This window comes from Panicum virgatum, chromosome 5K, assembly GCF_016808335.1.
Source record: "Panicum virgatum strain AP13 chromosome 5K, P.virgatum_v5, whole genome shotgun sequence".
NCBI lineage: Eukaryota > Viridiplantae > Streptophyta > Magnoliopsida > Poales > Poaceae > Panicum > Panicum virgatum.
Genome location: NC_053140.1, coordinates 60,521,113 through 60,545,216, shown reverse-complemented (window position 1 = coordinate 60,545,216; position 24,104 = coordinate 60,521,113). Strand labels below are relative to the sequence as shown.

Sequence of the window (24,104 nt, the reverse complement as noted above, 5' to 3'; positions counted from 1 at the left end):
AGTCACAAGTCAGGCTGCAGAGGCTAGGGATTCAATTGAGAAGCCATTTTCACACTGGATTCGAGGTGCACCTAAAGAGAAATGGTCATTCCTTTATGATACCAACGGAATACGGTATGGTATTCAGACAACGAACCATGCAGAGTGTTTCAATATGGTTATGTGTTCTTGTCGTGCCTTTCCTCTTGTGGGAATTGTTGAGTTCATCATGTATGGGTGCATGAAGTATTTCAGAGAGCGTTACATGGCTGCAAGCATAAACATCAGCAACTCTCAAATTCAGTTTCGCAAAAGAGTGACACAATATATGCAAGAGAAGATTGGAAAGGCCAAACTGCACCGCGTCATATCGACAGGTACAATGGAGCATAGATTTGAGGTTCTATGTCAGGATAGAACTGGTCGTGATATCCGTAGAGATAGGGTGGTACAGAAGAGTTTGATTACAGCAGATGGCAAAGCCTTCTGCACATGCATGAAGTCTAAGTTATTGCATTTGCCATGCTCGCATCTCATTGCGGCATGTGCAGAGTCTGAGTTGCAGCCAGGAGTATTTGTTTCACCTTACTTCAGCAAGGAAGCAGCTGTATCCACCTGGGGCATGAGGTATACGGGATTGGAATAGTGGGGCCTTTCATTCAGGATAATGAGAATAAGATGTTTATTCCTGATCCAGCCACTAAGAAAGGCAAAGGCCGCCGTCAGACACGTCGTATTCGGAATGGTATGGGCGAGTCCGAAGCAAGCAAGGCACAAAAGTGTTGCAGCCAATGTGGAGCATTGGGTCACAACTATAAGAAGTGTCCTCAGAATGCACTTCACGATGCTGCTGACGTCGGTCCTTCCGGAAATCCCAGAGATGGAGCACCTCCTACGTTCAGATGACCATCGGCGAGAATTGCTCGTGGAAGGCATTCGGTGTCATGATCCATAATTGTATCGAACATATTTGTAATATGTAGTAATCGTGCGTCCAGTTTGTATGGAACATATCTGTAATGTATAAGTATCGTGCGTGGAGTTTGTATCGAACCTATCTGTAATATATAATAATCGTGCGTGGAGTTTGTATCGAACCTATCTGTAATGTATAAATATTACACGTCCAGTAGTTCTCACACATAAAGAACCTCATGCCGTAGTCATCTCACACATAAAGAACCTCATGCCGTAGTCATCTCCTAAAACCTCATATCGAACATATCATATTCGTAGTTCTCACACATAAAGAACCTCATGCCGTAGTCATCTCCTAAAACCTCAGATTGCATGAACTTGCATAACGAACCGCAGAAGCACATTGGCACATCAATTCCTTCAAGTACGGTGGCTACACACTTGCTCCACGGAATGTAGGTTGATCCTGACGAAGACATTGGCGCTATAGTGTGGTGCGCCAAATGACGAACAATGATTTAAATAATGCACATATCGTATACCAAATCGATACGTGAAAATATAGGTACTGTCATAATTCTATTGTCTTATGCTGCAATATCAATAAGGTACTGTCATAATTCTATTCTAATGCATAATTAATTTAAAAACAAGTCTGTAATAGTACTCAAATTGTAATACTAAACGAATGTTCTAAATCACCAAATCTAATTCAGCTAATCCGCTAATTAAATAAAATTGTTATACAACATCAACGGATTCATACGAAAGTTACCGGTAGATCACAAGTGCGGAATTCGGCAGAGCTTCGCCGCTTTTCTTCTCCTCACCCCTCTCTTTTTTCCTGAATTTTTAGGCTCAAATGACAAGGGAATGGCGGCCAGGGCTTATATATAGGGGGAGGGACCCTGTCTCCCCTGGGGTGGGCGACAGGCCCCTGTCGCCCGAGGGGGGGCGACAGGCCCCCTTTTTTTTGGCCAGGGACCTCGTTGCAAATTTGAAGAAAAAAAATTTACACTTAGGGCTTGTCGCCCTATGGGGGGGCGACCGAGGGGTATTTTTGAAATTTTTCAAAACGGACATATATTTTTGAAATTTTGATTTTTTTAATATAAAAAAGAAAAAAGCGCTAGGTCGAGAGACTCGGCTAAAAATTTTGGCCCAAGTAGGCTTGCTTTTGCAGGCCCACTATCCCCACAGCCCACGTCGTAAACGGGATTTTTTCATTTTTATATTTAAAAAAAATTAACATTTCAAAAATATATGGTGGTTTCGAAAAATTTCAAAACTATACCCCTGTCGCCCCCTGCCTGGGCGACAGGGGGCCTGTCGCCCCCTGGATGGGCGACAGGTCCTAAATGTAAAAAAATTTACATTTAGGTCCTGGTACCCGGGACGCATTAAACAGCGAACTTGTAAAATCGATATAAAATCGTAGAAAAATCGGAAAAATACAAACTCCACTGTTCTGGATTCTATGAAACAAGATCTACAACTTTTGTTATATAAAGTTTTTCATTTGATCAATATATCTTGCTCTATTTTAAATACTAGTTTAATGCACTTTTATTTAAATCTCAAGATCCATCATTTGGATGCAGGTCACCTTTGGCTAGAGTGTTTCATATGGTGAGCATAGGCTTGTACAAAATTGGTAGATCCAGAAAACATTTCTAGAATAAGTTTTTAAATTAAATCTTGCAATATGTCTAGTTTAAATGGGTTATTTATCCATGCTGCTATACTGAGTTTTAGAAGTCATAACTTTTACAGTACCATTATTTTATTTCCTAAGAGTTATAAAAAAAGTTTGGTAAATTTTAGATAAGCACAACTAGACCAAATGAATTATTCTAGAAATTCATTTGGTCTAGTTGTGGTTATCTAAAATTTACCAAACTTTTTTTGTAGCTCTTAGGAAATAAAATAATGGTACTGTAAAAGTTATGGCTTTTAAAACTCAGTATAGCAGCATGGATAAATAACTCATTTAAACTAGACATATTGTAAGATTTAATTTAAAAAATTATTCTAGAAATGTTTTCTGGGCCTACCAATTTTTTACAAGCCTATGCTTACCATATGCAACACTCTGGCCAAAGATGACATGCATCCAAAGGATGGATCTTGAGATTTAAATAAAAGTGCATTAAACTAGTATTTAAAATAGAGCAAGATACATTGATCAAATGAAAAACTTTATGTAATAAAAGTTGTAGATCTTGTTTCATAGAATCCAGAACAGTTGATTTTGTATTTTTCTGATTTTTCTACGATTTTATATTTATTTTACAAGTTCGCTGTTTAATGCGTCCCGGGCGCCAGGACCTAAATGTAATTTTTTTTTACATTTAAGTCCTGTCGCCCAGCCAGAGGGCGACAGGGCCCTGTCGCCCAGACAAGTGGCGACATGGGTATAGTTTTGAAATTTTTCGAAACCGCCATATATTTTTGAAATTTTAATTTTTTTTAAATACAAAAATGAAAAAAATCCTCGTAAACGAAGCTAAAGGGAAGCAGGAGCCCAGCCTGGCGTGAACCGACCCCGGCGGACCGGACCCGATGTCGTTGGTAGCCTACGACGCCTCATCCGACGAGGAAGACGCCGGCGAGCCTCCCGCCGCGGCGGCGCCCTCCCCTCCACCCGTATCCTCCGCCATCGGGCCGCAGCCCAGGCCTCCGTCCCCTTCGACCGCGGTGGGCGCAGCTCCTCAGCCTACTCCGCCGCCGCCAGCACCCAGCCAGAGCCAGTAAGTCCTTGCTGCCTCGTCTCTCTAGGGTTTCGCTCCTGGGAACGGCGGTTGCTTGGCAGGTGACCAAGTGACGGGGCTGGCTGATTGAGTGTGCTGTACTAAAGCTGAACCGATTGGCTATCGACTCACCGTACTAGTAAATCTTCCATCGATAAAACTCATGGTTCCCCAAATTGCTCACAGTAGCTGAAGCAAATAATCTATGCTAGTGAAGGTTCAGTTCGGAATGGTAATTGGCATGTATGCGCTGCACATTTTGCAATGTGCTCCTTTTATTGGTGGGATTTATTTATGCAACTTCAAACCATGAAGAGAGTTCTATATGTGCGGTCATCACTCATCAGGATACACTTGAGACGCCATATGCAGCACAGCTTCTACCTTTCTCCTTAGAAATCAACGAAGACACCTTCACTTTCACTTTTTTATACAATAGTATAAGTATTCCGCTCACAAAAGCTTAGTGGCACTCGAGGTAACAAGATTTAGTTAAACCAAGATTTATGACAAGGTTTGTTCATGGAAACTTTGTTGACTGCAATGCTATTCTATTTTGCAATATTCGGAATATATGCGAACAAGTCAGTCACATATCACTTCTGAAATAATACATTTCCTTAATATTCCTACTGCATTGCACACTCCTTCCTCAGTGGTCGCCATAGATGATCTGGATCTATATTAATATAAGTGATAAGACAACCAATTTGTTGGAATGAGGCACTAAGACAATAAATTCCAACAAGAAAGAAAAAGCATTGTTACCTTGTCCTTGATCTCCTTTCTTTTTGAGAAATAAGAAAAAGAAAAAAAGAGGGAAAAAATGGTACTCCTAACAGGGCAAGTTGGATTATTAGATGTCCTGTGCTGTGTTGGTTTATTGGGCAAAAAGATTTCAAGTATGTTAGTTACTTCCCTTGTTATTTCATTGCCCCCACTTTCATTTTGGTGCCTGGCCTTGTTTTTGTTTCTTCCGTTTTTCCCCCTCAGTTGTATGCATGCTAAGATTTTATTTTAGATGTATACTTTATTACTTTTCATATTTGTCAATTGCTAGTAGATTTCTACCAGTTCTCCCTGCCATTGCTTTCTAGGTTTGATATGTTATTGTTGAGTTTTCTTGATCTCATATTTTTTTTGCTCCAGGAACATAGCACCCATCAGTTCGAGTAATGTCGCCCTGCCCACTCCATCATTAGACCTCCCAGATGTTGCAGATCTCTTTGCCCCCCCTGCAGAGAATGCATCAAGGAAGAGAGAATCAAATGGATCTGCTCTTCATGACTCACGCAGTAAATTTCCAAGGATGCAACCACAACCCCGAGGCGTAAGAAGTGCTGCAGGGAACTCTCTAATTCCTCCACAGCTTCGTGGAAGGTTAGTTTTGTTTTTCCTTTTCCTGTCTCTTTAGTGTCGTGGGACCAATCTCCACAATAAATAATGTTTATCTTTTGGTCACTGCTTCACAGGAGCAACATTGTTACTGAAGATATGAGCAAACTGTTTGTTGCTAAACGAAAAGAATAGCATTTTAACACTTCCTGAACGTGAACCCATATTCGGATTTCATCGACACATGTACTGCCTCCCATAGTCCCATGGATGCGTGGGCATGATGGAAGGATGTTGTTGAATCCTCGAGAAGAAGGATGCTAATTGTACTTGCAACCTAGATTCCAGACCACAGTGGGTTGCTCACTTGCATTTACGGTGCAAGGATGCTACATGCCTGATGTAGTGATGTTGGATGCATGTAACTCTGTCAGTGTCAGGGCAAACTAGATGCTGTCACCCTGTTAGGAGTTAGGACTAGATGCAACTCCATTTATCTTTTCATTGGTGATGGTCATGTATCCTCCCCTGTTCTAGTGCCTGGTTAGCTTTGTTTCGAGACATGCGTTCATTATCACCGTGCTCTGGTTTGGGTTGAGATCGTTGAGTTGATTAAGCTTTTACGTGAGTATATAATTATATGGTAATGACTTCAATACAGCCGGCCGTATGATTGTACGACCGCACAGCCGCTTTCATCCAGTGTCCACGTTCAATCCAACGACACAGAGGGCCCTGCGCGCACAAGCGGCATCAGACCGGGATGGTCCCACGTTCTAGAAGGGAGGAGGCGTTCAATCCAACGACACAGAGGGCCTCGCGCGCACGAGCGGTATCAGACCGGGATGATCCCACGTTCTAGAAGGGAGGAGGCCGTGGAGAAATTTATTCAAAACATCGGGACGCGCGCCTGTTCATTTCCTTCAACCCCCTCTCTCTAGGGTTCGTTCCTCTCTCTACTCCCCATCCTCCCGCTTGCATCGCCCGGTGATTCCTCCTCCCAATCCCTCGCATCCCGTCGCCAGGGCGCCCAGCTGAACCCGCAACACAGCACCCCTCGGCGAGGTGAGCGATTCATCCCCAACACGCGCGCATCCGCCCCTCTTCTGATGCTTCTCTGATGGGGTTTTTTGGTCTCATTTTTGCGCCGACCAGTGAGAGGAGGGGGGTCGCTCGTGCGTGGAATCGCTGGATCAGGTCAAGGTGAGCATTTCCCCTCTTGTTCCTCCCCTGCGCGCACGCATTGAAGCCCCGCGGCTCCCCCTGTTTATCCTAATCGATGCCACATATCTAGGGATGAAAACGGTCGGAAACGGTAATTATTCGGTAATCAGTTTTTTGGTCGTTTTTATTTGATTGTGAATAAATAGGATATAGAATCTTGTATACAAATTTGTATTCTTGTTTTGAGCATTGAGCTTGTAAAGATTCATAAAAGGTAAACCTTAAATTCATCCTATATTTTCTCAAATGATAGATATAAAATTCGGTATGGATTCGGAAACAAATTCGGTATTTTTTTCACTTTTTTTTGTTGTAGGTAGCAAATAATGCATAAAATAATTTATGCAAAATTTTATTCTTATTTGTAATAATATGCTTGATAATATAAGAAATGATCACCATCAAATTTTATACATATCTATTTTAAAATATTAAATTTATTCTAACAGTTCAGATTACCACTTTCATCCTGACACATATCCGCCGCGGGTGTCTGATGTGCTATGGTTTTATGGATTTCAGCACGAGCGATCAGAGGCATCCACCTGTGCGGGAGCATACGTGCGTGGGGCGAGTGGAAATCGCAGACAGCAGGCTAAGTGAGTCTCCCCCCTCCCCCTCCCTCCATTCCCCAATCCTCTGCCCACGGAGCCCCTGCATTTTTTTTTTGGTTCAGGCTCTCCATTGTGTTTGGAGTGATGATTGTTTTAGCTCGCACCCCCCAATGATTTTGATTTGTGCAGATATATTCTAGGTTTTGATGTAGCGGAAGTGCAGGTTCATAATCAGAGGGGACGATTTTTCAGCATTGCCAACAGCAGCACCTAGAATTTGTTTAGGATTTGGGGGATGTGTGGCTCAAAGCAGAGAATTAGGGCTGCTGCTATTTTTTTCTCTCACACCCACAATAATACGTGGGTTAGTGGTCGGGAAGCGTAGGATTTGGGGGGAATGGGCAGCATTTTTTCCGAATTTTGGTGATTCCCAAGCTTGACTGTATCCCCGCCACCAGGGGGTTTTCACACACTGGATATATGGAAATAGAAGCAATACCCCACATGCACACTACATTCTAGTATGTTTATACGTAGCTTCAACAAAAGTGGATCACAGTCTGTCTATGCAAGCGTGTGATTTATAGGTTTTAGTCTCGTAGAATAACAAGCAAGCCGTTGTGGTAAGCAACAAATTCATTTTTTGTATGCAACAATCAAGTGGTCAGTTTTCAGGTATATTTGCATGAAAATTGATTTATAATTGCCTAAGCTCAAACAATGTAATTTCCTTTTTCTTATTTCTGGGGTTCCACACAAGCATACCAAACATTTTATTTGCAAGTACATCAGAGTTATCTTCTTTTTTTGTTTTTTGCAAGAATAATGACTGCATGTTAACTCCAAACAAAGTGGATCATGGCCTGTGTGTGCTAGCTTCTGTATTTTTTGTTGTAGTCACGTAGAATAACAAGCAAGCCTCGTCTTAAGTAGCACATCCATTTTTCATACAGCGATCTAATTTGCCAGTTGTTTGCTATAATTACATCAACATTCATTTATAATTGCCCAAGAACAAATAACATAATTGCCTCTTCTGTTTTTACACCCCCCCCCCCCCCCCGCCGCGCTTTTTTTAGATGCATGAATCCATTTCTGTACAAGTTGATCAGTGTTATGGTATTTTTATGTCTTCCACTTTTACAACTAAATCTGCATCAGTTAATATTTTTCGTTAATAATGTGCAGGGTTTCAATGGCAAGAGGGCAGAAGTGGCAACATGGCCGCGCCCAACCATCTAATATGGAGGTGCACTATTTTTCTCTCTATTTGTTAACCCATCCTTTGTTTGACAATTTTTAATAACTAATCTTGTCTTTTCATTTTCTGTAGTCCCGAAGAAACAGAGCATCGCCTGCCAGGCTTGTCAAGCTATATTCAAGTTTGACAGGTCCACAACGCAAGATGATAGAGGAAGTGAATTTTGATGGTATGCTAAAGATATCCTGCTCCACTATGCGGTCTTGCTTCATGGCTCTTTGTGGACTGTTTTGATTCCGAGAGGTCAGAGCTGGTGTTTCCAGGGAGGGGTAGGATTTCTGTCACAGCAGAAGCTGTTGCCGACATCCTAGATTTACCAAACGGGGGTGATCAAGGGAAGTATGAGCTAGATGTCGATGCTATTAACTTCATGTAGAATAAGTATGACATTATCCATGGTTCAGCACCAAAGATTGAGGTAAATTATGGAGAGGATAAAGAAAAACAGGTCCGCAAATGAAAACCAGGTGGGAAGTTGAAAAACACTATTGCAGAGGTTGGCATCTATGTGCTAAATGGCAAGAAGAAAAGGGGTGCCACCAGATTCGTCATGCCACTATATGTTACAGTAAGTAGAGCACTTCATTTTTTCTTTTCCCTCTTGCTTTACCTAGTAGAAAACAGCAGCAACATTCACATTCTCATAAGCATTTTAGTACTTCCAAATAGGCAATTATATCAAATAGTACAATCATTTCAGTACATCCCAATAGGCAACTATATCAAATACTAAAAGCATCTAAGTACATAATATGATATGCTACTATTCCACACCACCATAGATCCCCTAAATACCCTATTCCACATTTTTCTTCGCGCACATCGCTGCATTATGACCACTGGACTTGCAGATCCCACACTTGTTCTTCTTTGCCTCTTCATTCATACCTTTTTTTAGCCTTTTCTCCTTACGCCCCTTCACCTTTGACCTTGGTGGGTTGCCGACAGGGTCTGACATTGCAACAGCAGTAGGAATGCTAGGAGACCCACCGCCATCACCAACTTCTGAAAATAAAGATTTTCATATGTTTTCAGATTTTTTTGTTCATGCATCCGCTTTTAACTAGCAACTTTTAAGTAGGGTTTTTCACTAGTTTTGTCAGTAGATGGGGGTCCCTACGTACCTGATGGTAAAGCTGGCAAAAGTCCTGTAGTTGCAACAATGTTTTCACTAGCAACAACAGAAGTAGGTTGTATCCCTGTCGCATTTTCAGTTGCAGAAATAGCAACATCAGCCGCTTTAGGGGGCTGAGTTGTTGCGCGCCCCCTCCGTGCACTTGGTCTTTTTCTTCTCTTAATTTCATCAAGTGCAGAGCGCATCTCCTTGATATGAGTATCGACAAGAGTATAAGTTTCTCTAGATACACACCCTTCAGCAGCCAACCCTGCAAATGCAGTAGGCAGATTGGTGAACCACAAGGTCTTCCTGTTGCTAAGTGGCATACCACGGGCTATATAGTTAGCTTCCACATGCGCACTAGGATCAGCAGTTTCAGTTGCATCACATGTTTCTTGTGTCCACCTTTTCAATATGTAGCGATCAGGTATTGCCTTTACACCAAGTCTTGTCATTATCTTCATAATGTGACAGCATATTATCCCATCCCTATCATACTTGCTACACTCACAGTAATAGCTGCCCTCACCCTCAATCGCTGTCACAAGATATGTTCTTTTTCCGTGTCCATAAACAAATTTGTTGTTAGGCACCAGATAGTATTGGAATTCACTTCCCGATCTCACGTCATATTTAACTGTCTTCTCAAACTCTTTAGAGAATCTATAGAATAAGTTTTTGATGTACACAGTAGATGCATGCTTCTCAATAGGGTATTTAGACCATCTTCTCCTATCCCTATCATCTGTCATGAAGTCTTGCCAATCCTGTGCTACCAGACACTTGTCTTGAATCTTCTGGTATTGTCTAACAAAATGCAGAACAGACATGTTCGGGTTGACATACCTTTTTAGGACTGAATTGAACCCCTCACTCCTTTGAGTGGACTGCAAGAAAGGGTAGAAACAGTGCATATAGAACGCTGGCACAAAACTGCTCCTTATCGTATATAGGTGCTGAAAGTGCACATCATCATGCAACACATACTTGTCTATCATTGCTGCCCATTTTGCTTCAAGTTCAGCAGGATTCACTGTGTGGTTTAAGCACTCTTTGAAGTCATCTTCTAGCTCAGTATTTGCAGCCAAAACAGGTCCTATCGTCCCAGAAAATTTATCCATAATATGCCACCGACAGTTCCGGTGATTAGTATTTGAGAATGTCTTAGCAATTGCAGATCTCATTGCAGCATCTTGATCAGTGATAGTACTCACCGGCGCCTTGCCTTTCATTGCTTCTAGAAATGTTTCAAATAACTATGTGTAGCTAGGTGTCTTTTCATCCCTTAGGAAGGCACAACCCAATAGGAATGACTGCTCATGCCTATTGATCCCAATGAATGGAGTAAAGGGCATATCATACATATTTGTCATGTATGTTGCATCAAAGGACACACAATCATGGTATGACTCAATGTATGCATGTTTGGCTGCTCCATCAACCCAAAACAAGCTCTCAACCCTGTGCTCACCATCAAGCTTAATCTTGTAGAAAAACTCAGGATCTTCTTGCTCTAGTTCTTTAAAGTAGTCCAGCGTCTGCTGTATGTCCTGATACTTTCCTGTTCTCCGAATGGTGGAGTGAAAGTTTCCAACATCCTTCCCTTCGTATGGAACTAGCTGCGCAGACCCATAGAACTCGTTCATAAGTTGCATGATGCGCCCAGTGCTTAAATTGCAACCATGCAACAAGGCAATAAATTCCTTTTTCTCCCTAGAGATGCCTTTGTGAGATCTCATGAACTTCTTCAGGGAAGGTTTTACAACAAGTTCATGGTTGTGATCTGGAGCAAAATAGATCACATGCCACCTATCACCAATCATCTTAACAACCATTCTTGCTTTGCAATCTGTATGCAACATTTTTTCCCTCTTTCTTTTCCTCCCACTATCCAGCTGCTTCTTTTTATCAATGTCTGCATTACCCTTTCCCTCATTGTTATTCTCAGTTTCAGATTCTCCAATCTCATAATTGCTATCATCAGATTCAGCAGGTGGTACTTCCTCTTTCCCCTTTCTACCATGCCCTTCCTTGTTACAAACAAACAGCACCTTCTTTTGCTCTCTTGCTGGACCAGATAGCCGCGAAGTGCCTGTACGAACTGAGAACCCAATTCTTCTTGCATATGAGTTGTAAAACGCTCTTGCCTCCTGCTTAGTGCCAAATGTCTGCCCAGTGTACGGCACAGGAAGTGTGGACCAAATATCCTCCACAACAGCCACATCTTGGGTGTTATCAACCATTGTAGGTGCATCTTCAGTTATATTGTTGCCAACAGCACCTATATCATCACCATTAGGATCTTCATCGTTGCTGACATCCATTGTAGGTGCATCTTCAGCTATATTGTTGCCAATAGCACCAATACCATCACCATTAGGACCTTCATTGTTGCTGACAGCAGCATGTTCAGTGTCATGAACCGTCTTTGCCCCTCCACAAGGAACTATCTGAGTGCAATACGAAGGATTTGCTTCTGACTCATCTAGAAAATCATAATCAAAATCTGGCGGGAGCTCGTTCAGATCCATTATCGTATTTGTCTTTTTCTTTTTCTTCGATTCACCTGGACAAAGCATTTTTTTGTTACAGGCACGCAACATGAAAGTTTTTTTTTGAGATGCATCAAAGCAACAGCCATGTTAGGCATCAACCCCTAGCCATGCCTTTATATCAATTTTAGTTGACAGACAAGTCCTAGTCATATCAGGCAAATCATATATTATGTGCAAGCTATTCAGCATTTTTGTGCAGGCAATTCTTTACTTTCTCAGTACCAAAAAACGCTAATCCAGTTTTCTATGTGCAACTTTTCAGGTATACAACTATGGATTTTGGAGGATGCAGTGGACAAAGTGGAGCAATTAGGCACATCCCACCATGCAGTGGACAAGGGTGCAAAGCATCCAGCAATCAGATCCGTAGCAAGCAAATTGATGAACTTAGTTTGTAGAACACCTTTTTGGGGTTCCCGTTTCTCTGTGCAGAGGATGTGGTTTAGTAGGTTTTCCTGTGAATCTAACATGTTGCTAGAACCCTAACAATCAAATTGCATATCATTGGTACATAAAGTCCTATCAAAGTGCAAAAGTACACTACCAGATGAGCGTACCTCATCTTTTGCTGATCCTCTTCTTCGCCCTGGCTTTTTTTATGCGCCGCCGCCGTTGCCTGGCGGCCGGTTTATTTTGCTCCGGCAATTGGAGAGGGGGGCGCGGAGAGGCAGATTGCTTTTTCTGGTGGGCCCGTTGGGGCTAGGTTTGGCGCGCAACTAGCGGGAGTTGGCGCGCAAAAGGCGCCCAGCAGACACAAAAACGTGGGTTGCCAGAAAAGAAAACGTAGTTAACTAAGACTTTCCTATTATGGGCTGGCCGTACGGTTGTCTAATATTATAGCCGGCCGTAAGTTAGCCGGGCCCTAATTATATATCAATACTATGAAGGAATGTTGTAAACTAGCTCTCTTAGGATTCTGTTAGCAAAGCGAGTGTTTTTTCATTTTAACAAAGTATTCGCAAAAGCTAATCCCACACTATGCTCGACCACTACCATCGTTGCCATGCCCTATTCATTCAGACTGGGAATTTATCAATGTCAGGGAGAGTTTTTTTTTCACAAGGAACTTGCCCGTTTCCGATATTTTTCATAGAGAAGAGTATCTACTAGTACCAACTTCAACTTTACTAAATTTATATTTTCACCGAGCGCGTGAAATTTTTTCCCCACGATTTCGCGCTCTCGCCGAAAAAATCGGTCCGAAATTTTCCATTTCTTCCCTCCAGAAAGACGAGCGAGAGGGAAGAGGTGCGGTTTTGGCTTCCCGAGTACGCTTCTCCCGCGGCAGTTGCTTCGGAACACGCGCTTCCCTGGCGCAGCGCACTCATCATTTTTCTTCCGCTCCCCCATTCCTCGCACCGAAACCCCAATCGGATGCTCCCTTGCTCGCCTCGATCAATGTGGATTAGTGCCGAAGTGAAGACGCGAGGCCCTACAGAACTTCTGGCCTTACTTCCTTCGAACGGAGGTATAATCCCTTCGTTTTCCCCTAATATTTTCGCGGATTTTTTGCTTGTATTGTGATCGTGTTCTCCGCGCCGACGAATCGTTCATCTCTCGCCGCGTGCGTGGGAGATCTTGGTCGAATTCTCTGATTGCGCCTTCTGGATTGCTCCACCCCTAGTCGCCTCCGCGCACTCCACCTGTGGAAGGCTTCTCTCCTATTCCCTACTCCCAGCCCTGAACCCAATCCCCTCCCCGCGTTTACGCGGACCCCGCCGGCGTCTGATGGTTCCTCTTTTCGCGATTGCTGCGTGATGAGCGCAATGAGCGTGAGATTGCCATGCAGACACTTTTGTGAAATTAGTACTTGTGATTGATTCAACAATATCGTAGAAGCTATCACTATTGGTGCTTCAATTTAAGACATAACTAGGCGTATAGCCCGCGCATTTGCGCGGCTAGTATTGAAAATTCAAAAATTTGCATGTCGTTGTATCCTTACTTAAAGGTTATACTATTTTTTACCATACATTATCCTGTTCATTATTGTAAATTATGTCTTATTGTTGATTAAAACAATTCAACTATGATCTACCTATAATAACAATTTGATTTGTTGAGCTTTAATAATATTATGCAGATAATTATTCTTATTTTTATTTTATTTTGATTGATTGTTGTTAGCTTTATTTTTTATTAATAGTATATATTTGTAATTGATACATAGCTAAATGGTATTTTATATTTAATTTTGCATAATGGCATTGGTGGGTGATTTTTAATTAGGTACAAGTGTATTTTAGGCTAATTTTTATCGTAATGGCAGTGGTGGTTAATTTTTTATTTTTCTATTATTCTCCAATTAACGTGAGAATTTTTAGACCTTGAGAGCGAACGTGGAGGCTCTGTTTGTTGGCCAAATAATAAGATAATAGATATTGGTCCGTGTAGTTGTTATTGATGCTGTGTTGTTACCTAAACTCTGTGGTTCGAATATCTATTTTTTTTCTGACAACTGATCGCCATATTGCGATTGGACGGTATACTAGTCCTGGCAAAGCTTTTAGCTATCTGAATTCTATTTTTTCAGAAACAACACAAATATGGATACACGTATTGTGTTAATACTGTCTTCTCTGAACCTCAACATTTCAGTCCCTTGCTCCTGGCTACCACATTTAAGTTTGCAGCTAGCACTATTTATCTTGACAACTCTGTTCGCAGTTGGGCGTATTGCCATATCTTCCATACTCCTGGACAGGACAACATGTGCCATTTATCTTTCTTGTAATCATACATTTTCTGTGTGCACAAGCAGGTGTGTACATCTGCAGTTGAATACTTAGACAGTTTGAAAACGTTCCTTTCACTTATGCAGTTTTGGTTTATGCATCATTGAACCATTTGAATTTGATTATATTTAAGCACTCATTATCATGTTCAGAACTTCAGATTTTATTAACAACTGGATAGTCAGATCACAATTTTGTCCAGTGTTGGTAACTATTCACTGTTTCAATTTTGTAGGTCCTGCCTATCTGTGTTAGCTGTTACAGCTTGGGTACAATGAGTAGCCCAAGCGTTCAGGGAAGTTTAGATTACCTTAATTCGCAGGAGCCTGGTGATGAATCACAGGCCACAGCTATTGATACTGTGGAAAGACTCCTAGTAGGAGATGACATAGAAACTTCTCAGAAAACAAGCACTGACCCGATCAGTGGGATAAAATCAGCTTCTATATTAGTCACAAAAGTTGCTCGGTGTCTGGCCAAAAGGGCCGAGTACAATAGCCCCCTCCAAAAGTCAGGTATCTGTGACTGGGCTGATACTCCCAATAATGAAGAATGCACCGCCATTATGATTTCTAGGAAAAAACAAAGAATCCATGCTAGCACTCAATTGAAACATTTGGCCTCCCAAAGACATGGTGGCAATGGATCAAGTACCAGGGCTGGGTTCATATCAGATTGCATTGGTGGTGACTCAGCTGTGGATTCTTTTAAGAAGCCAGAGCCTGTTTGTTCTAGAGATGATTTATATGAAGCATATGATATTGGGCCAAGTACTCAGATGGCAGCTGAAGCTATGGAAGCATTGTCCAATGCCTCAACTGTCAATTGTGTTGTCAGGGAGAATGCACATCCTGAAAGTTCTGCTCTTATAACAAATTTGGGAAAAGAAAGGAAGGCTGATAAGATACATTCAATCGAACCACCAATTCAAAAGAGACTTGGTGGACAGTGGCAGGGAAAGCAAAAGGAATCGTGGACAGTGGCAGCATGCAAGGAGCCATCACCAAGGCATCTGGTGCGAGTGATTCAAATATTCTAGGTTCTGATGCTGTAATCCACCCTAGAAGGAAGAGAACCTATATGTTTATCTCAAGAAACTCGAAAATTCAATTCAATAAAGCTGGCAGCTCAGCTACATTTACATCCAAAACTACAGAAGTAATAGACTCATCAACCGCAAAAACACTTAGCACATCTGTCCCATCTGGCCCTGATTTCAACAAGAATACTGGAGTGGAAAAACAACCCACATCTGCACAAGAAGACCAGAACCCTAGTTTATCATGCAGAGTATCACTGATAGAGATAAATAGCGCTGCCCCCCAATCTAGGACACAGATGTCAAAGAAACCACTGAAGAGAGGCCTTCTGAAATGAACAGGTTCCCGAGAACTTGCCAGTCTGTTCAGAAATGAAGCATCTCCAGTTTTGCAATTGCGCAGGCGAAGAAGAAATATGTCCAACGTGCGTGTCCTGTTCAGCCAAAACATGGACAAGGAAATAATAAAAATGCAAACAAAGGTAGTTTTCAATACATTAGTTATACATATTAAAGCAGTTTTTAGAGGTCTGTTGATGGTTCCTACCTTTTTAAATTTTCTCGGACGTTGGCAGATATTGATGTACTTCGGACTACCTGCGGCGACAACTATTACAGAGGCTACACACTTTGTTGCTGAGAAGTTTGCCCGTACAAGGAACATGCTAGAAGCAATGGCTATGGGGATACCTATAGTCACACCATCATGGCTTGAATGCTGTGGTCAAGCAAGATGCTTTATTGATGAAAAGAAATACATTATGACGGATATGAAGAAGGAAAATGAACTAGGCTTTAGCTTGCCTGTTTCAATAAGCAGAGCTTGCAAAAAGCCATTGCTTGAGGTTTGCCACTAAATTCTTAGCTGTGAATCTGTGATGAATCCAATTGAAATGGGAACGCATGATGTTGGAGGAAAATTGTATTATCTTTTATGTCAAAACTTTCAACTTATAGTATTATTTTTATGGCATTTTTTTGATAGTTTTATGCCATTTTTTGTAATACTTATACTGTTAACTTTCCTGACTTTTCCAAAATTTATTTTAAGGTAGAAGAATACTAATCACGCCAAATGCCAAGCCTAGCAAGGAGCTTCTGAAAAGTTTAGTGGTGGCAGCTCATGGTCAGGTATGCAATTGTTAATCTACATATTGGGTCCTCCTGTCCTTTGTAGACTGGTAGCCTACCTACCATCGCATTCATTTATCAAGTATATGACCATATAGCCATAAGGAAAAATAGGGAAAGATCACATGATTACTTTATGTTTTACATGTCATAATAATTTCGTAGGACCTTGGTATATGTTTGAATTTCATTCTTGGTTGCATAGTTTTTATTGGCTAATCTGCTCTGGTGCTAATTTTGTCAGCCATCGGACAGAATCACAGCCTCTACAATAAAGAACAAGAATTTTGAGGGGGCCTTTGTCATCTCTTGTGAACAAGACCGCAGTGTCTGTAGGCCTTTAATTAGGAGTGGTACATGTTATGAATTTTCTCTCCGAAAAGATCCTTTTCTGTTGCTTCCCCCATTTCTTGCAATCTCAGGAAACAAGTGTTCTGTGCAATGGTTGCAGGTCTCCAAGTGTTCGACTCAGAGCTTTTGCTGAATGGTATTGTCACTCAGAAGCTAGAGTTCGACAGGTACACGCTTGCTCACCTAATAGTGTAGGGTCATGTTGTTTCTTGAACATTTTGGTTTGCAGTATGAATGAAATCAACCCTGCCTTTTAACTCAGAAATGCTGTCTTTTGTGTTCTAGGTATCGCCTTTTCCATGAGAAAAGCATTTGAGCAAGATCTGGGTAGGTCAGGTACTGTGCAAGGCAAACAAAGCACTCGTGTACATATGCGTCCTTATCGTTCTCCAATTACTCGTATGATCCCCTGCACACTCTTGCCTGTATTTATCGTTGGAGCCTCTGGCCTTGTCATGAATCACCACGTGTTTCGTTTGGCTCTTGGCAGACAAACCATATATGTGGAATTTTGGACTTTTTTTGTTGTGCGACTGTGGCCAGTTCTGCCGAAAGACATCTTTGACATTTCTAGGCATGAACACCAGTGGCATCTGTACTAGGGGATAGGGTCAAACTTGGGGCGAGTTAATTGTGGCTCCTCCCCTCTTATATATATAGAGAGAGAGAGCCTTGCCTCCTTGTCATACCCCGGCCTCTTATATCGTCCAGATGCTGATTGTAGATGGTAGTTTTTTTCTTCTGATGGCCAATTTGGTGTTATGATAGCAGTGCATTGGGAACAGAAGGCTTCAGGAACCACATCTCCTCGGGCGTCCGTGCTCCGGATACCATAGAAGCAACATTCACGAGAGTATGCACGAATATTTGTGGAGCTCGATGTTGCCTGGACCCTTAGCCGGGTGCTTGATCCAACTCTCAGAAAGCAATGCTGGTACCACAGAGGTTACTGCTAATGCTTAGGCCTGTGCACGCTGCGGCTTGTTAGGATGGTTGATGCCAGATACTACCTCTGAGCTGTGTTATTTTCCATATACACACTCCCATCTGTTGAAGAGCAAGAATGCTATGGACTCCTTTGGTATCATATATAGGTATCTCCGACATTTCAAGGCAGTCCTTTTTGGTAGCAATGAGGCCGATGGAGAGCAAGTATACGATAATAATAAGCCCACCGACCTCTTGTTTTAAGTACGGCGCCCCTTCTTATATATGCCTTGCTTTCTCCTTCTCCTATCATAGTATCTCACTGTAAGTGTATCACCCAAAGGCTGGTAGATCACTCAAAGGACCTCACCTATTGCGTGCTCTTATTAATTATTAATTAGCCAGGCCAGGCAGTCACCTGCCGGAAGCAAAAACATGTAAGAGAGAGAGAGAGAGAGAGAGAGAGAGAGAGAGAGAGAGAGAGAGAGAGAGAGAGATCAGCAACTCCGTCAGATGATATGATGCCTACGCTGCAGTAGTGGGTCGGGATTTGGAGGCACCAGGAACTACAGCCCCTGTTCGTCTGGACTTTGAACGGAACCAACATGGAGGTGGGCATAGGAGAGCAGGACCGGCGGCGGAACTCGGAGCGTGCTAGGACCGCACCAGCAAGGGCCTCAATGACAATGTTCCCATACTGGCGCTGGTACACATTGTACTGCTCGTCATCGTCGCCCAGCACGCTCTCACCACCGTCTACACCTGAGTTACGTCGCAGTGTGACCAAGAGTTTTCAGAAAGTATAGTCTCGTTTGGTTTTTTAAATTGTTGTCACATCGAATGTTCGGATATTAATTCAAATATTCAGATGTCAGTTTAATATAAAACTAACTGCATAAGTTGCAATTAAGGTACTAGATGAATCTATTAAGTATAATTAGTGGATAGTTACTGTAGCAATGAATGGTCAAATTATAAATTAATTATGCTTAATAGATTTGTTTTGTGATCAAGTGTTTTGTAATAAGTCCATGTGCGATGTGACGGAACTTATGACTTAAATTGAAAAACCAAAAAAGACCTAATAGGCAGGCACTATTGACGTGGCAATGCTGCTTCGTACGTCTACATATGGGTTGGAGCTTACCCGGATGCGTGGCTGACGTGACACTCGCGGAGTAATACAAACTTATAGCCTCTTATAAAAGGGATATCTGCTACCCCCGGCTGCCTCCAATTCAATCCCCGCACGGTCAAAATAAATCCCCGATGACAGTGTTCTCATGCATCTTCCGATGGCTAGCTTGTTCCTCTCTGGCTAAGATGCACCAACCTGAGCTCAAAAGTAAAATGAAGAATTCAAGTTCAGTGAAAACCATATATATCTATATAGCAGCTTGGAATCGGGGGCATCTGGAACTGCAACTCTTAGTGTGTTGGTCGTATAGCTGCGAAGCTCACTGGTGCTGGTCACTCCTGAAAATGGTTGCTATAGCTTCTGCGGATATCTAGCTCTGACGGTGATCTCTCTAGCTATCTCCACTTTTTGACTAGCCAGCTTACTACTAAATAATAAGATATATAAGCCAGCAGCCGGCTTGACCGCCGAGATGGATCATATCGATGCGTGTTCTTTGTCATTGCAGGTTGGGGCATGACGAGTCCTCGAGCGTCGAGTGCAAGAGCCAGCTCAAGGATGCCCGATCGAGGCACTAGATGTTTGAGCGAGTCAGGCGCGGCCGGAAGAAGCAAGATTGCAGAGGACCAGCGCTCCTAGGACGATGCATCCGGAGCTGCATGCATTCGGACCTTGGGGTGTCGCCCTACGCTGAGTGGCTGATCGTCACGTGCGTCCCGCGTGTGGCATCTCTCGTTGTCCCGTCCCGTGGCAAGGCTCCTGAAGAACGAAATCTTGTTGGGCTTGGGCCGCCTAAATATGTAGGAATAGCGTCTTTTTTATTTTTATATTTTTCAAAAAAAATTTTACAGAAATATATTTTTAGTTTTAGATTTTACAGTTTTATACCCCTACCGCCCGGCAGGGGGGCGGTAGGGACTTATATGTAAATAAAAATAATTTTTTTCCGCAGAGGTCCTTGGCGGGGCGGCAGGGGGCCTGCCGCCCGGCAGGGGGGCGGCAGGCTCCCCGCCCAAATATAAAACTCCGCCCCTTCCCTCTACGCCCTCAATTTCTGCCCACGAGATCTAGGGAGGGGAGAGGGAGAGAGGAGGGGTGAGGGAGGTAATTCCATCGGCGAAACCCTGCCGGATTTTGGATCCAAACCGCAGGTAACCAATATTTCTCAACTTTGTCATTCCAGATTTTTTGTATGTTTAATTTTATGATTAGTATTTTTTATTATTGTAAGCACTTAGGGTTCGGATTAGTGGTTATAATTGAAGCCATGGTATATTTGTAGATATTAGATTAATTAAAATGAAGTCTTTGCATGGCCAGATATGTCGAGCAAAGTGGCATTTCAAGTTCATTACGGTGACTTCTATAGAATTACTCATGATTCCTATGGAGTAAATCTATCAGAACTGGAAAGAAGACAGTGCAGTCTAGATAAACCCCTAGAGAGGAGTTTTGAGTCCATACGGAAATGTCTTCACAGGATGTTCAATGTGAATCCAAAGACTCATTTGCTTACGGTTCATACCTTGACTTCCTGGGAAACTAATGGGGATTTCTGAGAGTTGACGCATATAAGTAGTACGGAAGAATGGTAACATTACATGCACGCAGCTTTTGAAAGTGGGTGGCCTCTCGCAATGGTAATTCAGATTCACCAGAAGACTGGTGATTTAGGTGAAGGGTCAACACACACAACATCTGACTGCAATGAAGAGATGGAAGAGGATAAAGAAGAAGAGAACATGCAAGCTCCAGAACCAGAACCAGAACCACAAGGTTTAGCAGATGAAGGCGAGCGGATACCTGGAATTGTGGAGGACATGGAGAAAGAAGACCAGGATGCACAAATAATAGAGCAATGTGGGGACTCATCGGACGATGAGGACGATGAGCGCTTCCCAGTGCTAAGTGAATGGCGTAAAGAGGGTTTTGGTAATCCAGTGGTACAAGATATTAGATGTCCAGAGTTTGAATACAGAGTGAATGAGGTCATACAAGGGGCAAAGTATCGTACCATTGAGGATGTGAAGGATGCTGTGAAGCTCTGGGTTGTATCTCTGAGGAAGGAATTCAGAGTACTAAAGTCTAGCAGCAAAGAATACGAGGTGAGGTGTGCAGATAGAGACTGTACATGGCGAGTGCATACATACACGGGAAAGTTCAAGACACACTGGGAATGTTCAATTGTTACACCACATACTTGTAGATTGACAGGTGTTGTGGGACATCATCGTAATATCACATCAACTTTCGTGGCTAAGAAGATGTATGGGGTGATTCTTGGCAAAATGGATTATGAGTCCGCATTGATAATTAGGGACATTGAACAGAATTTCCAGTATGTGATCAGCTATGCAAAGGCTTGGCGGGCTAAACAAAAAGTATTTGAGGTGAGGTTTGGCACTTATGAAGCATCATATGATAACCTACCTCGTATGCTTGAAGCAATTGTGCACAGAAATCCTGGAAGTGCTTTTGATACATACAGTGTACCGAGCTTGTCAGGGGGGCCAAGCATTCTGCTGCGAGCTTTCTTCTGCATTGGAGCATGTGTGAGGGCATTCATTTACTGCCTTCCTGTTCTGTGTATTGACTGCACTTTCCTGACAGGAAAATATAAGGGAACAATATTGACGGCAATCGGAATTGATTGCAACAAGCAGATAGTTCCCATCGCCTTTGCCTTTGTTGAGAATGAGAACACCGAAAGCTGGTACTGGTTTCTTGAACGTCTGAAGATTCACGTTGTTGCTGGAAGGTCTAATGTTTGCCTTATCAGTGATAGGCATGCAGGTCTACTTGCAGCTATAAGGCAGCTCCAAAAAGGTAGTCAATTTTCACCTCCTATATGGCCAGATGTTGTCAATAGGTGGTGTGTGAGGCATATGGCTGCTAACTTTTATGAGCGATTCAAGAATAAGGATCTGATGAATTTGTTCAAGCGATTGTGCACTCAAAATCAGCAGAGAAAGTTTGATGCTTTGTGGGGTATAATTGATGACATGAGCGCTGAATTGCATAAGAGCCAGGCCTCATCATCCAGCAGGAGATGCTCTACAGATTCATTAGTTGGACATGCTAAGCCATTTTCACAGTGGATTGATGGTGCACCTAAAGAGAAGTGGTCACTTCTGTATGACACAGATGGGAGACGTTATGGGATCGAGACGACTAACCATGCTGAATGTTACAATATGGTAATGCGTCGTGTTCGTGGATTTCCTCTTGTTGGCATTGTTGAGTTCATTATGTATGGATGTATAAAGTATTTTCGGGAGCGATACGCATCAGCCGCTCCCTTACTTAATGATCCAGGAGTGCATTTTTGCAGAAGGGTCAATGAGTACATAGAGAAAAAAATTGAAAAGGCTCGATTTCACTCAGTCATATCGATGGGCACAAAGGAGCAAAGATTTGAGGTATCATGCAGGGACAGGACCGGACAAGGTGTCCGCAGACAAAGGGTAATTCAAGAAGTTTTGATAACCATTGACGGGAGGGTGTTCTGCCGATGTCAGAAGCCAAAGGTGCATCACTTACCATGCTCCCATGTCATCGCGGCTTGTTCTGTATCTGGGTTAGATGCTGCGTCCTATGTTTCTCAATATTTCACAAAAGAAGTCGCAGCACAGACTTGGTGTCATGAGATATACGGCATCGGCATTCTAGGCCCATTCACTCAAAAAAATCCCCATCCAATGCTCATCCCTGATGCAGCTACGAAGCGGGGCATAGGCCGACGGCAGACACGTCGGATCCGGAACGGAATGGACGAGTCCGAGGCTGGAAAGAAAAAAAACGTTGCAACTTGTGTGGAGCGGACGGTCACACTTACAAGAAGTGCCCACAGCTTTCAGTACCCACTGCTGCTGCCGAGGCTGGACCTTCCGGGAATCCGACGGATGGATCGGCTCCACCTACAAGAATTCGCTGCATCTAGTTGTGCACGTAACAGCTTGCAATGTATTTGTGTGTACGAAACCAAATATATTATGTATTTGTCTCGAATTTGGTTGTAACGAATGAAACCTTCAATGTAATATGTTATGTGGTATTTTGTTTAATGTTCTATTTATATTTTGTTCATTGTATCTTAGTGGTATTGTATCATAAATATAATCATTACAATCAAACATAGCAAACATATAAGTATTGCAATTAAAGGTACAGGCGTCCCGTCACAATTTACATCACAATCTAAAACTGATGTCCATCATATGTTACAGATCATGTCATGAAATCATCTAAATCGTCATCCCAGTTGACATATGGTGGTGTTGTAGGTGGTGCAGCATTACTTGACGAACCTCTCGACTTTCCTTTTCTCTCTTTTCTGGTTCTAGATTCATGTACAGGGGGAGGAACATCAGGTGTTCGAGGCCATGATTTGGGGGGCATGAAGTCATCCATATCGTCATCCCAGTTAACACAACTAGGTGCTCGAGGTGATGCAGCATGACTTGACGAACCTCCGGTCATCTGTTCTTGCGGAGGCCGAGAACTATCACCGGAAGATCTTTTCCACCTCCTTCGTCTAGTTTGCGGCATAAGTCCACCGAAGATACATACCAATTTACGGAAATTTGGTATCGATTTGTTAATCAACTCCGTGTCCTCGGGGTAATCCTAGCATATAATTACACAAAAAATTTACTATTTCGTAAATATGGATTACAAATAACGGCCGTGATTAGAACTGAATAAGAGTTATCTTAATGTGCATCTCATACACCTCTGGCCGCATCCATATCTTACAAGTAGTTTGTAAGAATCCAATAACATAAGGATGATTCGCTAGTTCACATACCCTCATGTATATCTTCCGATGTTCTAGCAGGTGTTCCTTTAAATCTTGCATTGTAATACCTCGAAACAATGTCAAATCTTTAAACTCAACCAATTTGGACAACACCATCTCTATCATACCATCCGCTAATGGATCCAACTTCTTACTGATTACAAGACGTGTCATGATCTCAAGAAATATACCAGATTTTTCTTCGGTCCATGAAAATCCAACAGAATTGGAGGCAGCCATTGCCTTATACTGCAATAACAATAAGGTACTGTCATTCTAAGTTTACTATTCT

The 24,104-nt window shown here is 42.4% G+C and overlaps 2 protein-coding genes and 1 pseudogene across 2 annotated transcripts; 2 read left to right on the top strand and 1 right to left on the bottom strand.

Moving 5' to 3' along the window:
* Window positions 1–3,425: 3,425 nt before the first annotated feature.
* On the top strand, window positions 3,426–5,618 carry LOC120709210 (protein enabled homolog). Its single transcript, XM_039994754.1, has 3 exons — window positions 3,426–3,647; window positions 4,797–5,027; window positions 5,120–5,618. Exons 1-3 carry the CDS (start codon window positions 3,460–3,462, stop codon window positions 5,175–5,177), a joined length of 477 nt encoding a protein of 158 aa, XP_039850688.1. The 5' UTR covers window positions 3,426–3,459; the 3' UTR covers window positions 5,178–5,618.
* Window positions 5,619–8,817: 3,199 nt separating this feature from the next.
* LOC120710321 (protein FAR1-RELATED SEQUENCE 5-like) lies at window positions 8,818–11,669 on the bottom strand. The gene is made up of 3 exons (XM_039995949.1): window positions 10,610–11,669; window positions 9,146–9,406; window positions 8,818–9,026 (listed from the first exon to the last, which is right to left on the bottom strand). Exons 1-3 carry the CDS (start codon window positions 11,667–11,669, stop codon window positions 8,818–8,820), a joined length of 1,530 nt encoding a protein of 509 aa, XP_039851883.1.
* Window positions 11,670–12,786: 1,117 nt separating this feature from the next.
* Window positions 12,787–17,637, top strand: LOC120709209 (annotated as a pseudogene).
* Window positions 17,638–24,104: the final 6,467 nt, after the last annotated feature.

Coding starts and splice junctions, on each gene's coding strand:
- LOC120709210 (XM_039994754.1), top strand. CDS start 3,460: ATGTCGTTGGTAGCCTACGACGCCTCATCCGACGAGGAAGACGCCGGC. Junction 3,648..4,796: donor CCAGCACCCAGCCAGAGCCA/GTAAGTCCTTGC, acceptor TTTTTGCTCCAG/GAACATAGCACCCATCAGTT. Junction 5,028..5,119: donor CCTCCACAGCTTCGTGGAAG/GTTAGTTTTGTT, acceptor ACTGCTTCACAG/GAGCAACATTGTTACTGAAG.
- LOC120710321 (XM_039995949.1), bottom strand. CDS start 11,669: ATGGATCTGAACGAGCTCCCGCCAGATTTTGATTATGATTTTCTAGAT. Junction 9,407..10,609: donor CTACAAGATTAAGCTTGATG/GTGAGCACAGGG, acceptor CTGCATTTGCAG/GGTTGGCTGCTGAAGGGTGT. Junction 9,027..9,145: donor TTTGCCAGCTTTACCATCAG/GTACGTAGGGAC, acceptor CTTTATTTTCAG/AAGTTGGTGATGGCGGTGGG.